Below are 14,354 nucleotides of genomic sequence, written 5' to 3'. Positions count from 1 at the left end.
AATCCTCTCCTGTTTTGTGAGGCAAATTTATATTGGAACAAACTCAGACAGTTATGAAGAGCCCTCGGAAAAACACGATTTATGTCTTACTGGGAATATATGCTAACAGAAAGTAATATAAAAGTAAAGAAAACAGAACACTTACAAAATTGATAAGTTGTGTTTCCTAACATATTCAGATAAGGTTAATTTGTGTTTTGGCTTTATCTTTACTCGAGAGAGACTTAATAAATAATCACCTAGATCATGCTGTCTTACGAACAAGTATATGGGAAATTGTCTTGATTGAGAACTGATGTCTGAAGACCCAGTCCTCTTATGAATGTCGCCATTCCGTAGACGGAGTGTTCTGAACAGGAAGAGAGAAGAGAGAGTGGGATGAGACAGGCAAACATGGATGCATTTTTTTAGGTTCTTTGCTCCTGACTGTGGTGTGCTGTGACAATCTGCTTGAGTCCCTGCCTTGACTTCCCCTAAATCATAGCCTATGGTTTGGAATCAAGTCAAATAAAAACTTTTCCCCAAAGTTGCTTTCTATTAGTACTTTTATCGCAGCCACGGGGAAAAAAAATCAGAACAGTTAGTGAGAAAGAAAAACACCCAGAAAGTATCAAACTCATAACTAAAACACACATTAGATCACTAATTCCAAGTATTTATTGGCTACTGATCAGTATCAAGGACCTGAAGTCACATTTTGTTTGTAATAAAACACAGTAAGAAAGGTCTTAGACAGAATTTAAAAAGTAAATAAAATTTTAGAAAACTGTGTTTGGATCCCATCATAAATTTCTGACATTAGGAAATGTTAGTTCAGTGCCGATAGGTTAACTATTTAAAATAGTGTGTGTGTGTGTGTGTGTGTGTGTGTGTGTGTGTGTGTGTGTGTTTGATGTTGGGTGTGAAACACAAGACATTGTGCATACTAGTTAAGCTCTTTACCACTGAACTATATCCCCTGACCAAACGCTTCACTTGTTCTTTAAATTACCAGTTAGTCTTAAATTTATGATTGTTTTAGACTTGGCTTTAATTCTCATGCATAAGATCAAGCTGATGGCTGAGTTTATCCTATGCCTTAAATTACTAAGTGAGAATGTTAAAGGTCATTTGGTCTTTACCGAATTAAGAAATATATATCTCCTCATGGAATACTGGTAAGGATTTTCTCATTTGGGATTAATTCTAAGTGAATGTCAAGAGTCTCCGAACTAATAGGGAAACTAATTAGCTGTCCTGTATTATGCTGAACAGGAGACCCAGGTCTATAATTGTACCAGATAGCCCAGACGTAGACTAAGCACTAGCCTACTGTGCTGTCCCCTTTTGAAAGATAAGATCATTCTAGGAAAAGCATATTTCTTCAACCTGGGTTGAAAGTCTGGTGATAAAATGAACCCCCATTGCACTGAACCATCATCACAGACATAAGCAAAGCTTTAAGGGCAACATACAGGCCTTTAATCCTGTCTGTAAATACAAATAATCACTTCAGAATGTCAATAAAAGTTGTTAAAGTCTCCCAAGTTTCCGTTAACATTTCTACAGTCTTAGAAGAAAAAAAAAATCTGGTAATATTATGTTTAATAAAATACTTATTTTTATTTTATGTGAATGTGTACTTCATCTGCATGTATGTATGTACACCATGTATGTGTCTGGTGCCCATGGAGACCAAAAGAAGGGATTTGGTCCCTCTGGCCCTCTTCAAGAGCAGTGCATGTTTTAATCACTGAGCTGTTCTCTAGCCTCTTTGATAATAATATTATTTCAAATCTTTAGAAAGCTGAGAAAAGAAATGATATGTATCCAGCACATATATTCCAAATTCATGTTTTGAAAGTTGTGTGAATGTCAAGAATCCCACACCTGCTATGCAGAAGAAAATCCTCTTCTATCCACATCTATCAGAAGCTTTCGCAGGGGACGTTAACTGCTGCCGTCATTTGCGTCTCTTCCTCTTGTGGTTCTGCTTCTCTACACATGTTTTTGCCATGACTTTCATGCATCAAAGCTGCTGCCTGCCTCTGAGTTGTAATGTATAGAGCAGTGGGTGGTCCTTGTGCTAGCAGAGCCAAAACTGACTGAAAATCAAATGCTGGAAAATCTAATTCCAGGGATCCAGCCTAGACCTACAGAGGAAAAAAAAAAAAACCAACAAAAAACAAAAACCCAACCAACCCATATTTCAATGCATCTTCCAGATGGTTGCTAGGCAGGTTTGGGTTTGGGAACCACTGGAGTAGGTTTGTTAACTTGACACCTCTGTGACTCTGTGACTGAGCTGACAGGACACAGATTTAATGGCCCTCTCTCTAAAATGCCACACAACCTAGTGAGCTACGGGCAGTTAGTTCCAATGTACAAATAATACTAAGACTCTGGGATTACCTGCATCGATAACTACCCAGCATCAGAGATGGAAAGCTGACCTCCTCCACTGTTTCACAACTACTACAGATCCACTTCCTCCACACTAAGCACCTTTCCAAATTTCATGACCAAAAACGGGATCCTGAAATTCCCTTTAATCTACATAGTGAGTAGAAAAATTAACTAAGGGAATAAGAAGATAATCAAAAATAAATAAATATAATTAACATTACCAATATTATATTATTCTAGCTATACTGATCATAACAATTACTTAGCCATTCTTTCAAAAGAAGCCAAGCTAAATTGTCAAATTAACCACATGCACTATTTCAGACAGGTCAAAAATGTATTCTCATTGTTATTGTTGGGAGACACATTTTAGAGTGTCCACACCCTAGTATTACAGATATGACTCCAAGACAAATGGTATTTTATTTTCAATACAATCCAGACAGGTTTAAACTGGCTGTACACTCACAGACACTAACATACCTCGCTCCCCTCCTTAAGTAGATCTCCTTTAGTAATTTTTTTGATCTCTTTTTTGGATCAAATATTTATGGAATATTTTGTTGACAAGTAACATCCATGTTTTTGGTAATTTTTTTTACTCTATAGTCTCTGAGGCCTTTTAATATTATGTGATTATCAAAGGGAAAATAAAAACAAGTAGAAAGAAAGCAACACTGGATACGGACTTCAGATGTTCTGACTGTCACAGTAAGGAAAGAAGCAAACTGAGCTCAAATCTAAGACAAATGCAACTGCATACCATGTGAAGAATACGGGTTTGTTGAACTCACTGTTCCAGATGAGCAAAAGTTCATCATCAAGTTCTGGACATCTGGTAAACCTTTCTTGTGGCAACAGTATGGCAGACAGCATCACATGATGAGGAAGAATAAGTTAGTTCAGGTTTCTCTGTTTATGTAGCCATGAATGTCAACATACATATATACCTCACTCTTGTGATTCTATCTAAGGCTTTGGTATATTACTAAATAACAGTTTTATTAGTAAAGCCCAACAATATAGAAAGAACAGAGAAACTTTGAATCCAAGCATCAAATCAGTGATACTCAAAATAATAAATGTCCACTAACTTATAATTAGTAATTTCTCCAAGACTATTTTTGTATGTAAAAGACATGTTTAACTCTGATATATCTTGTTAGATTAACTGGAAATTTCCATCATATGTAAAAGTAGATGACACAAGAGGATCCTTTATTACAGCCTTATCTTGCTACATTATTGTTTTTATTAAATTTAAAGGAGCTGGAGAGATGGTTCAGTGAATAAATACAGTTAGATATGTTATTCTGTTATCTTCTGTTGTCTCAAAATCAATATTGCTTAAATCAAGGCTCCTACATTAAAAATAACCTTTCAATATCACTTCAAAACTTCTCTACTTATATTAACCAATAGTTGAAGATTACTTAAAAGCAACAAAAACTTTCACATTTATAATAATTTACCTATAACTGATATCAAATTCATCTTATAATTCATTAACATTTCTTTATTTTGTTTTCCTTACTTTCATATTCATTTTAATGAAAATATTAATGCGTGATTTCACAAGTATAACTGTGATCAAAAACAAACAAAAATTTGAGATTTCAGAAATGCCCAATTTTGCTTTGCACAGTCATTGATTCTTTTTTTTTTTTTGCCGTTCAATGACTACGTATCAAGTGTATATAATAAGCACAACTGTGGTTATTATGATTCCTTAAAGAAGATGAATTATAAAAGATATGAGACCCAAAATAGGAATTCTTAGGAAATGAAGTGCATAGCCATGCAGAGTGTCTCACAATACTGAGTGGGGTTACCTAAGCCCTAATATATATAGTTTAAAAGTGATGGCTACCCAAGATGTTTTCCCATGTTAGCATACAATAGATCAGCTAAGGAATCTACAACTCATGTGGGAAAGGGAGAGATTTAACTTAAAAAGTTTAATTTCTAATACCAATATCCTGACCATGTTATATTTCAACATATTGATTAAAATTATATTACAATTGTCCCCAGACTTGATAGTAGATGTCTTTACCACTGAATCATCACTTTAGCTTTCAAAAGCTTTTTAGCAACATTTAAGTTTTGAGATAATTATAGCATTATATAAGATGCAAGAAATGCAGAGATATGCCATATACTCTTTCCTCATTCTTTAGCATTATGTCTTCCAACTGGCATTGCATTTCATGTCAAAGTGGACACATATAACTATTGATCTAATGAACCACAAAAATATATGGAGTCTCTTTTCAAAAATAATTTGAATAAGAAAACCTGATAATTTTCACCAAATACTAAACACGGCAGAAATTACATGTGAAGAAGCAGGGATGCCCTGCAGGCTTGGTTCCTCACAAAGAAGTATCCACATTCAATGATGTTTGCAATAAATAAGTCCAGCACTTGCCTATGACCTACAAAGCTTCCAAATTTTGATTTAGTAACTGTGGTACAACCAAAGCTTGTTTTTAGAACTCAAAGGGGTATTAAATCACCTAAGTTTTTCCTTTTTCTATTTTTAAAAGTATAGTAGACCTTTTTTGTAGAGATGGACAGACTTATTCTGATACAAACCCTGAGCAATACACATTCATGGTAGAGCATCTTGTGATGACCCTTAAGACATGTGCATTCTAATGCCTCAATTGAAAAATACTTAAAAGTAAATATTATGCATTCTTACTCAAACTAGCTGTAAAGTAAAAAAAAAAAAAAAGATGCTTGATCAATCCTTTAAATACTGAGTTCTCATTTGTGGTAAAACTCAAGGAATTTAAATGTGTCTTGGTAAACCTGTTGCATGCCACAAATTCTCCAAAAGAATTAGGCAAGGATTTGGCGATATTTATATCATGTTGTTTCCTTGTCTTTGTCTCATTGCTACAGCTCCCCCTACTACTTCTCCTTCAGAAATTTTGCTTTATTATTTGTTGAAACATTCTTCCTGCCTTCCTTTTCTATCAATTTCCTGTCTGAGTAGAGATACATGTGGCCGATCTCACAGTTTCCTGATCCTGTACACTCCCTTTCTGCAGGCACAGCAGCTTAAAAACCACCAGAATATCACTTCCTGTCTAGTCGGTATCTTTTTCCTTATCACAAAGTTTATTAACTTTTATCACCCTCTGAAATTCAGAAGTTTTCCCATTGTGGAACACATACATCATTGTGACGATAGCATGTTGTCATTTACTAAGAGTTTCTAAAGAATCATATTGCTAAATGGTTCCTACAGAATCCCCTTCTAGGAAAGGGAAAGATGGAGAAATGAAGATATTCAGAGGTGGGGGAAAGGAAGTGTGAAAGCCGTGGGACTGGATGTCTATAACCATCGTGATGGACCTAAAAATCACCTGTGTGCGAGCTATGTAACTTTATCTTCCATAGTCTAATCTACAGTTGACAATAAGAATGACAATACCTCCTTGGGGAACAGTTACAAAACTTAAACAAACTGCAAGAGAATACTTTTTTAAATAAGCAAATGAATATGTGGGTGCGTGCCCCAAGGGCAGTAACCAGCATAGAGTAAGACATACTGATGACATAAACCTTGCCCCAAACAGACCTCATAGATGTCCTTGGTTTGGGTTTGCAAGCTCAGTGAGATGCTATGTTAGTGAAGATTATGCTGTGTGAAATCAAACATTTCCTTGACACATCGATAGAGGTTTTGCTTCATGTTATCTAGTGGAAGTCTCTTTTTATGTCAGCTTTGCTGTCAGAAACGTTTGGCATTACTACCAGCTTCTGGGCAGACTAAGCTGGGAAAGAATAGGAGAGAAACCATTCATGTCCCTTAGAGGGGACAAAATCTGAGAACACACTTTATATACTTATTGAAGATGGTGTTTGTCATCTTAGGTGATACACAATGCATGGTAATTATGATTTCCTTCCACATCAACTGGCTAAGACAATGGGGAGTTTGTCTGATCTATGGAAAAGTTCCGTAGTCTCTTGAAGAAGTTTAAAAATTCAGGGGAAAAATGCCTCTCATAATAACTAGAGTTTTGACCTTTAGGCAGATACTAATAACTTTGTGCATATAATCTTGTTTGCCTTCACAGCAAGATTCTGAGAGAAATATTGTTATGTTGCCCAATTTTCAAATGACAGGGAGACATAGAATGGTTTAATATCTTCTGGGGTCATTTTCCTACAGATGCTGAGCTGGGAGTCAAGTACATAGATCCTAACTCCCGATACCACATTCTCCTCACTGTGCTATTCATCCAGCCTGAAAAAGCTCTGTTAAAAATAATCAAATGAGTTTTAGTTTGAGGTAATATTAGGTGGAAATGGCTGGGCTTTTTGCATTCTATATCAAATGCCTTTCCCACACCTGCTTACAAACTTTTCTGAGGATATCATCTTTACATAAACCAAACCAAACACCTGTTCCTGGAGGAAATGGTCTTGTTTGTTAATCACTGCTTCCCTCTGCTTTCCTTTCTTTCTCAAAACAGAGAAAAAGCCCTTAATATGGAGCATTGTATCTGCTATGGTAAGGTTGTACAGATGCTGAGGCAAGTTTCCCTGTGCCTCAGCACGTCAACACATTGGTCAAAAATGAATTTATCAGTTAAACACAGCCAAGGGATTTAGTTTATCTAAATGTGCTACAAAAAAAAATAGTTTGCCATTGTTTTTACAGATTGAGGTAAGTCTGACATATCACTGACATATGCTGTGGATTTAATTTAATACCACAGTACAGATGTGGACTCTGATAAGTTTTTGTGAAATCTAGGCTAAGATGAGTAGAGGAGTTTCAATATTTATGGGGTTGAAAATGCAGAGGTTGCAAAGGAAGCATTTTAATTAAAACAACATTTGCCTGTATATGCTCAGAGTGAAAACGAAAAGGAAATTCCCAAAGTCTTACTACTGGCAGTGTTGTCTGAGTTTTCTGTTCTGCCCTGTTCCTGCAGTCATTAAGTCCCAAAGAAATCACACAGAGGTCTACATTAGTTGTAAATTGATTGGCACATTAGCTTAGGCTTCTTATTAACCCTTATAACTTATATTAGCCTATTATTCTAGTATATTTTTCTAGTATATGTTAGCCACATGGCTCAGTACCTTTTTCATCGAGGCTGTCACATCTTGCTTCTTCTGTGCCTGGGCTAGTACTGTGTCTTCTTCCCAGAATTCTCCTGTTCTCATTGACCCACCTCTACTTCCTGTCTGGTTGTCCTGCCTATACTTCCTGCCTGGTTACTGGCCAATCAGCATTTATTTAAAACATAATTGACAAAATACAGACAATTGTCCACACCAACACAGTTTTGGCTCAGTTTGGCTACCCCACTATTTGCCTTTTGCTTTGCGATAATACAAAATGTACCTTTTCATTTGTTTTTGGTTGTTTTACCTTCTCCCACCTAAGCACAGATGACTCTTTAAAGCTTGCCTCTGTAATTATGTGTTTTAGGTATCCTAGAGATAACATCAGTGGAAATCGGAGTTGTTGCCGTCAAAGCCATTAACAGCAACTATTACTTAGCCATGAACAAGAAGGGGAAACTCTATGGCTCAGTAAGTAGCTGGCTTTCGTTTTCAAAACACATTTTACTAAGTTAGCACAAGAGACTTGAATGGTTTCCAGGAGGAGACAATGAATGTCCTTGTGGTCATTCCATCATTACTAACCAGATTCACAGCGAGAGGGGCTGGGTCACCAGCATCTCATGGGCCAGCAAAGCATCTTGTTCACCTCAATAATCCCATAGTTCTTGGTCCATGAGTCTATTACTGGCATTTGTGAACGTGCTGAACTGCAAGTCAATCAGACTTTCACTCAAGTGAACGAAGTAGCGTGGGGACTGGAGACAACTTGGAGAAGAATTACTTAAATCAAAAACCTTGGGTGGAATGGAACCTCATACACTATGAGTGTCTGCCACAGCTGAAGGAAAAACTAGGGCACAGATGTTCCGTGGTTTTGTTAAAATCATAAATGGAAAAACATATCAAGAGACTCATGATTTTTTCCAAGTTATTCAATGAACCCTAGAATTACACTTACCTAGGTAATAGTCACTAATTCTAATTATGCATGAATATTATAGATATTATGTGAAGACTTAATTGCCATTTGAAGGACAGCACCAGAAGGACAGTTGATGATGATGGATTATGTTTGGTAGTTTTAATCCTAAAACTCTACCAAAGAAATACTAAATGATTTTAAATTTTTCTAAATTCCACTCTAGAAGAAAATATGGAATATAGCTATAAAAAATTTTAATTACATTTTTTGAGGATATATATATATATATACATATAATATCAATGGGCCAAGATAAAACATTTGACACAGTTATTTTTAAATAATCTCATGTATTTCTAGCCAGATAGTGTGCACTTTTACATTTTTTCATAGCATTGAAAAGAATTTAACTTTAAATATATAAATAAATTCACTTTTTTGATTAACATAAGTGTTGGTAGTGGTTCTTATACCTAAGTAAGCCTCAAAATCAATGTGAGGCATTGTTAAAAAACATAATAATGTGGCCAAGGCAGGCCTAGACTCTCTGATTCAGAGTCTAAGATAAGGTCCAGGAATTTACACATCCAACGTGGAGCCAAGCGCTGCCCATGCTTCTGGTTCAATTCTGAGAATTGAGAAGCAGAAGTCTAGAAATGGCCTAGTTTGGTCTTTTATTCATATCAGGTCTACTGTTAAGTGACAAGCCAGTCATACCAGAATGAATACGTGAAGTATGAGGTCTACAGGAATTTTAATTCAATTTCTTCATTGCATATTATTCTAAAAGGAACCTAAAAAGCAACAGAACATTTTTAAAAATAGCTCCATTTAGGGCTGTAAATTTGTACCACTTTTGCAAAAATTCTGTTTTTGCTTTTTTCCCCCATTAAACATGTTTGAGGACCTGCCAGAGAGTCCAGCAAATCTGACAACCTGGGCTCAATCTCCAGAACTCAACTGATAGGGGAGAGTTGACTCCCACAAGTTATCTTCTGGCTTCCACATGTGTGACCCAATATGTACATATATACACACATACAGACATTTAAAAAAGAAAGAAAAGGAAACAAAGAAATAAAAAAAAAATCACCATCACCACCACCACCACCACCAAACAAAATTAATCGCTTATAAGTTTTCTTTTAAAAACATTACATCATAGGCAAGGAGAGATGATAGGTCAGCATTTAAGAGAAGTTGCTGCTCTTGCAGAGGACCCAAGTGATGGCTCACAACCTTAGGTAACTCCAGTTTCAGTGAATATAATATTCTGCCTCAGTTCCCAGGCATGCAAAAAGTAGACAGAAAAACACACAGGCTACTTCTTTTAAAATATATTTATTAATTCTTTAAGAATTTCATACAATGTATTTTTAGCATATTCATCATCCGATCCTTCCCCTATCTCCATCAAGATATACTTTTACCTCTTTATCTTTTCCTGTGCACAATTAATAAAAACTCAGAAAGAGAAATGGGGTTCAACCTGAAGATCTGAAAAAGCAAAGCAGACAACTACTGACTCTTACCTTGACCTCAATCCGAAATGGCAATCCTGCCTTCAGGAATCCCAGAATTCTAAAAGGTGTGCCAATCTACCAGTCAAGAGACAGAGATTTAGGAGGTAGTAGGTTCACTCCTGTGGCCTGTAAACTCCACAACCATGAACTGTTGGTCAGATTTATAGCACAGGGCATGTGTTTTCTACTGTGAGATGGGCTTTATATCTAATCAGAAAGTGGTGGTTATTCCCATAATATTTGTACCATGATTGCACCCAAGGGCATTTCTTGTCACACCAGTCATTACTGCAATTCTCAAGGTTCACAGACCTAGGAGACTACTAATAGGGTTTCCTCATCAGCCTGCGTAATACCTTTCAGTGTGAAGGCTAGCCAGCAGGGAGAAATGTTCACATTAGTACAAACTACTTTTCTTAAACATTAGTAGTCATGCTTTGCCTGTATCTCATGAATGTCTAGGCCATCCTTCAGAGATTATAGCTATGGCACATCGTAGTTACATCCCAAGGGTCAAAATATCTGGGATGAAAAAGCTGACTCAGACACACTCATTTAAAAAAAATATTAAGGCACACTTCTTTTTAAAAAAACGTTTTCTTAAAATTCATTATGGCAATAAAAAAAAATAAGCATCTCCAAATGAAATTACCTGAAACAGTCCCAGTCTTCCTTTGAACAGAGTTGTTACATTTGTTTAGTCTCTGTGTGTCTGTGTACATGAGAGGGCAGGTACATACCCCAATACACGTGTAGAGGTCAAAGGACAACTTGAAAGTTGGTTCTCTCTTTCCATCTATGGTTCCTGGGGATGGAACTCAGGTCACTTAGTCTTCAAGGCAAGAGTCTTAAGCAATGAACTGTGTTATTGGCCTTGTCCCTGACTCTTTAAATTGCATACCCTTTTAATAAGTGCAAAAGCATCCATTTGCTTGAAATCCATATTTTTAGACTGATGAATAAGTATAAAAATTAAATAAGTTCATAAAATACTTAATTTTCTAGTGAATGCTTTTTCATTTATTTCAGGAATTATCTTTGATAATTTATTTTTTTCATTTCAATCCTATCACCATGTGAATTTTACATTTAATAGTACTTTACAGATGAGAAACACGTGCTACTACTTAATTCCAGGAAACAGAAAAATAAACAAATAATATCAATGTAAATATGCAATGTTTCATTATTATGTTCTAAATTATTACCTATCCCATTAAAACATGAAAATTTATAAACCAGAATTTAACTTGGGGCCTGGATCAATGGCTCAGTGATAAGACTGCTTCCTGCTTTTGCAGAGGACCAGGGTTCAGTTACCAGCACCCACATGGTGGTTCACAAACCCAAGTTTCAGGAGACCAGATGCCCTCATTTGACCCAAGTGGGTTCCGACTGGAATATAGTATACTCAAACTAATACAGGTTCACATATCTATACATACATTTTAAAGTTAATAAATTCTTCAAAAATTAGAAAACACAAAAATTCCTGAGGTGAAATAAATTACGCAATTGAAGCCTCCATCAAAATGTGCCCACAATACCTTTATGGTACATGAAGGGATTAGAACCCAAAAACTATTTGTTCTTAGTTTCTTTATTACTCTATTTTGTATCAAGAGCACAGGGATATTTCTTTAGATTTTCATGTCTGTTAATAATTTCAGAATAAGACACTGTATTTGGGAAGCAGATGAGAAAAAAATCTTGACCCATTAAAACTCCCTAAAACCACATGGACACTTCCTAGGTACAATGTAAAAATAATGTAGGCATAGATGCATATCCCAGTGAGAGCATCTGAATGCATTTTCAATTACTATGTTCATAATTATGTTGACATGGCAAAACAAGGCATCTCACATAGCTAAGGCTGGCCTGAAACTCATTGTGTAGCTTTGCTTCTGATCCACTTGGCTCTATATGCTTTGTTTGGATTATAGTTATAGGCCACCATGTCTAGTATATAGAGTACTAGCAATAGAACCCAGGGTCTCATGCATTCTGTGTAAGAACTCTGCCAAGCGAGCCACATTCCCAATCCCCAAAGAAAGCATTTTCTATATCTTAGCTTCAAAACATCCTTTGGGTTGACCTTTATAGATAATTTTTAAATGTGATAAACCCAAATCTCTGGAGATTCTGTTTTTCCCATAGGTCCTACATTGAACACTAGCAAAGACAATACTATAATACTGTCCTCATAAATATTGTTGATGTGGTATCTACTTTCTGATAACCATTCTGGGCACTTAAACGATGCTATAGTCAAAGAACATCATTTTATTAAAGGGCCAGAAAATGTGGCTGTGGTTCTGTGGTTATTAATCAAAGATGAGTCATGTGTTTTCAAACACAGAATCTGTTTTGTTGTTAGAAATTTTGACTCTTCTGTTGTTGACATTTTATAAGAAGTGAGCATTATGTAAAAATGGCAGCTATAAACAGGACTATTCTCTGTAACTCATTACATGGTTTATATCCTATGGAGTCAAGTATCAACACTATACCAATAAATAACTCTTTTGTCTTTGCAGAAAGAATTTAACAACGACTGTAAGCTGAAAGAGAGGATAGAGGAAAATGGATACAACACCTATGCATCCTTTAACTGGCAGCACAATGGCAGGCAAATGTATGTAGCATTGAATGGAAAAGGAGCTCCCAGGAGAGGACAAAAAACACGAAGGAAAAACACCTCTGCTCATTTCCTCCCAATGGTGGTCCACTCATAGAAGAAGGCGCCATTGGTGGATGCAGTACAACCAAAGACTCTTTGACCAGGAAGAGTTAGAGTTGGTATCCTCACAGAAGACTGTAGAGTAAAAGGCAAAGGCATATCACAGAGTTCAACCTGCTTAAAGGAAGGAAGGCTTTGGAGTCTTTAGTACTCACTGCTGACATATGAAGTTCTTTTCATTAGCTCTGTGTCATGCCTTACACCCATGGTAGAGGCAAATCAAATGGAATGGAAGTTATCCCCAAGTGAACAACACTGTGGGCTGGGTTTTGTTTGTTTGTTTAAGTTTTTGCTTTTGGACTTCGGAGATAGAACTTAAAGGACATGGAACAATCTGTTGAATGATCTTTGGGAAAGTTATTTATGGAATATGAACACATATCAAAGACTTTCATTGCTCATTCAAGCCTGATGATTCAATGAGCAGAAAGACACGCAAGCATTTACTGGAAAGCACTTGGGTCATATCATATGCACAACCAAAGGAGCTTTGGGTGTGGCACCATGGAAGAATCGGATCAGATTTACAAATATAAGCATATTAGTGTGAAACTGTTCTAACAATACAAATAGTATGGTATGCTTGTGCATTCTGCCTTCATCCTTTACTATTTCTTTCTAAGTTATTTATTTAATAGGATGTTAAATATCTTTTGGGGTTTTAAAGAGTATCCTCAGCGCTGCCCTCTGATTTGCCTTCTCATTTTTTTTTTATTTTGGCACCCTACGCATGATCATGACAAAGTGTTTTAAGAACTTGGTAAACACTTCAGAAATAGGAGATGAGATCAAGGGAGCAGCACAAGGGCCCTATGTGCTATCAGTTGACTTCATTTACACTTCTGCAGTAAGAACCATCAGTGATGATGATAGCAGAGTTCTGCTGTAGCTTGAGGAATAGATATCTGTCATCATTTGCCAACACTTGTCAGTTCTGAGGCTTCCTTACTTAAAAACCAAACAAGGCCAAGCGAATTCTCTTTCATTGCCTTATTTTATCTCCATAAATATACTAAAGCAAAGGAAATGAATTATTAGAGTTTAGCCTAACCTTATTTTTTTTGTTAGTTTGCTTTTTGTTTTCTTTCTTTTTTTTTTTCTGATGATGGTTCACTATAGGTCACAGTCACAAATGATGGAAAGGTTATCTTCATATGCATGAACCCTTTGTAAATCCCACAGAATGCTTCTCCCCAAAAGGAACCAAAAAGGAATTTGGTATGACGTACAACTCTCCCTGGGGCTAAAACTGAGCAAATATATCCTGGTATATGTGTAACCATATACTGAAACCTGTTCAAGCTGTATGATCTAGTCTTTACAAAACCAAATAAAGCTTGTTTTCTGTACATTTAAAGTGTTCTAGAAGATTCCATAATATAACCACATCAAAATTCATTTTCTTAGAGCAGGTATAGAAAGCAGTACGTAAGTGTACGACTCACTGTCACTTAGTATTTCACTAAATAAACACATAAGCCTTATTTGCAGTGTCTGTAATGATTTAAAAATGTAAAAATACATTATTTGTTCTAAATATTTTAAAGGATAATTCTAAGTCTATATTGATGCTGCAGTTTTATCTTCTTATTTCTTGTTTTGGGAAGATTTGTTCATTTTTTATTGTCTGGATACAGTATTTTGGTACAAACAAAAGACTAAGCAAGCATTCTTTTTACTAATA

The 14,354-nt window shown here is 35.9% G+C and overlaps 1 protein-coding gene across 1 annotated transcript in view; it reads left to right on the top strand.

The window, feature by feature from the left end:
• The window catches only part of Fgf10 (fibroblast growth factor 10), a 74,976-nt gene extending 60,957 nt beyond the window's left edge, over positions 1-14,019 (top strand). Inside the window, exons 2-3 of the mRNA XM_075976026.1 lie at positions 7,847-7,950; positions 12,468-14,019. Coding sequence (XP_075832141.1) covers positions 7,847-7,950; positions 12,468-12,665 — 302 coding nt within the window. The 3' untranslated portion in view covers positions 12,666-14,019. The remainder of the gene's footprint in view (positions 1-7,846; positions 7,951-12,467) is intronic.
• Positions 14,020-14,354: the final 335 nt, after the last annotated feature.

The sequence above is a fragment of the Microtus pennsylvanicus genome, chromosome 6, assembly GCF_037038515.1.
Source record: "Microtus pennsylvanicus isolate mMicPen1 chromosome 6, mMicPen1.hap1, whole genome shotgun sequence".
Lineage (NCBI taxonomy): Eukaryota > Metazoa > Chordata > Mammalia > Rodentia > Cricetidae > Microtus > Microtus pennsylvanicus.
This window is presented reverse-complemented; position numbering and strand designations above follow the sequence as displayed.